This window comes from Saprolegnia parasitica, assembly GCF_000151545.1.
Source record: "Saprolegnia parasitica CBS 223.65 unplaced genomic scaffold supercont2.121, whole genome shotgun sequence".
NCBI classification, from domain to species: Eukaryota; Oomycota; class Saprolegniomycetes; order Saprolegniales; family Saprolegniaceae; genus Saprolegnia; species Saprolegnia parasitica.
The window spans coordinates 711-3,079 of NW_012156515.1; the positions used below are offsets into that span (position 1 = coordinate 711).

The 2,369-nt window shown below is 58.0% G+C and overlaps 1 protein-coding gene across 1 annotated transcript; it reads left to right on the forward strand.

Moving 5' to 3' along the window:
- Positions 1 to 895: 895 nt before the first annotated feature.
- SPRG_13227 (hypothetical protein) lies at positions 896 to 1,785 on the forward strand. Its single transcript, XM_012353335.1, has 4 exons — positions 896 to 1,213; positions 1,270 to 1,369; positions 1,415 to 1,581; positions 1,624 to 1,785. The coding sequence occupies exons 1-4, from the start codon at positions 1,074 to 1,076 to the stop codon at positions 1,757 to 1,759; spliced, it is 543 nt and encodes a 180-aa protein (XP_012208725.1). The 5' UTR covers positions 896 to 1,073; the 3' UTR covers positions 1,760 to 1,785.
- The last annotated feature ends 584 nt before the right edge of the window (positions 1,786 to 2,369 follow it).

The window sequence follows — 2,369 nt, forward strand, 5'->3', positions numbered from 1 at the left end:
TCTTGTAAAGCAATGCCCGCACTTGCGTCACGTCAATCTGGCCTACTGCCCGCTTTTGTCGTACCAACTCTTTCCTTTGCTCCACGCGTTGAGCGCATCGTCGTCTCTGTCGAGCCTCGACTTATACATGACGCGCATCATGCACTGGGAGACGGCAGCGCTCACCAACGCGCTTGGCAACGTCGTTACCGTCGCGCCCTCCGGCTTGGTGCCCTTCCGAGCCGACGCATTCACGGCCTCCCGCACTAGCGACGCCACCTTTGCGGTGCACATGCTTGACACGGTTGGCATCGACGCCCAAGGCGACGATGACGACGACTGGCATGCCAAACTCTGCTACACCTGGCCGTACACGCTGCTGCCTGTGGTGTACCTGGCGGGCGAAGCCTACGTGTGTCGATCCCCCGACAATATCGCCCGCTGGCGACGCGAAACAGCCAATAAATTGGGCCCCCCGATGTGCTTGGTGCCCCGGGCACTAACGCCGCGACCAGAGAAAGCACCCGACCCGCTTGACGAGCAAGCAAAGGCTGTGTTTGCCTCGCTGCACGAATGGAAGACGTCGCTGGAAGCACAGGTCGAGACGCTCACGGAAGCGCTTGTGCTGGCCCAACAAGACCACGCTGTCGCCAAGCACGAGTATGATCTCGCCGAGCGTCAGCGGGCCGCCGTCGAGCGCGACGCCAACCGCGCTGTCCTGGCGCTGTCTCTGGGCCACGCCAGTGGTATGCATCCATTTCGAGCTATAGTTGATATAAAGTGTGCGTAGCGACACCGCCGGAAAGTGGACACATTGTCCATCGCGATGGCGACGATTTGTTGCCACCGCTACCGCACGCCGCGGCGATCGCGTACATGTCCGCCATACAGTCCACCAGAGGCAACCTTTGTGTAGGGACTTGTCTCGTGCTCTGGGCCAGCAACATTTTGCACTCTGCGACGACTTTCTCGGTCATGGTAGCGCCATACAGCTCTACGACGCGGTCGCGCAACTACACGCGGCCCGAGACGGTCTCTGCTTTGAGCGCGGCGCACTTGCCGGTGGTAAAACGGGGCGCAATCTTCGATATGAAATGGCATCGGTGCGCGGCGACGACGTGCTCTGGCTCGACGGCACCGAGCCCGCGTGTCCGCCTGCGATTGTGACGACGCTCCGTCAGCTGGATCGCCTTATTCTGGAGCGCCTCGCTGGTGTCAACTCGGAACTGCGTTCGTACGTGGCGTCACGTCATTAAGCGTACACTTTAACGCGTCAAATAAACATAATAGGTGTGCGCTGCAGCGACAGCGCGTCATGCTGACATGCTACCCCGGCCACGGCGCGGCGTACGTCAAGCATTGCGACAACCCGAACCGCAACGGCCGCAAGGTACAAAGCGATTATCAAAACGCGTTTTTATCTTTGACGCACTAGCTGACGGCGATCCTGTACTTGAACCCTCTTTGGGACGAACGCGATGGCGGACAGCTTGTGCTGCACCGGACGCCAATAACACGCATTAGCCCAGTTCTAGACCGGCTTTTACTTTTCTTTTCCGACACGCGGGTGCCGCACGAAGTACTGCCGTCGCACGCGAAACGGTTCGAGCCGACGCATCGATACAATCTAATACGTGTGGCTAGGTATGCACTCACCGTGTGGTACATGGACTGGGACGAGTTCATGGAGGCGCAGGTCTTTACGGACACGACCAGCGAGACGCACGAGCGACGCCACATCGAGGCTGAAATTGAAAAATTCCACGCCAAAGCTTCGTAACCTGCAGCTACTAAAAGAATTCTTGGGCAATCACATCTACCACATTGATGGCTTTTCCCTTTATGACACTCTATATCGTCCAATACATAGTCAACATGAGCCACCCGCATAAAAATCGCATTTCTTCTGGATTGCGTACGGTTTTCCTGTGACTCCAGCGAAGAGTGGGCTAGCTTCGATGGGATGCAACGAATGTGCTTATCATATTGTTAAGACCTCTCGGGTATTGTATACAGAAATCTATTGGCGCGACTTTTCCTGGAACGTGTTGATGCGGTTGTCGCTCATGAGCCGGATCGAGTTGCGGTGCGAGTTCCAGCTCGACTCGTTGACGTTGTCGCGGATCGGGCTGCCGCGGTTCTCTTTGCTCCAGTGCACGTGCGGGCAGCTTGTCAGGTAGCGCACCGACGCGCCGCCAGCAAGCGCGCATGCGCCGACGATGACGCCGATGACGGGCCACGCGGCCGTGTCACGGAGCCAGGCCTGGGCGAACGTCGTGGCTTTCGCGCGATGGGCCATAGTGCTGCTGGAGGAAAAAATGAAAAGTGAAGAAGTTGTGCAAGATTGTTGGCGTCGTCCCGGTACGAGACGACGGGTGTGCTCGCGTACC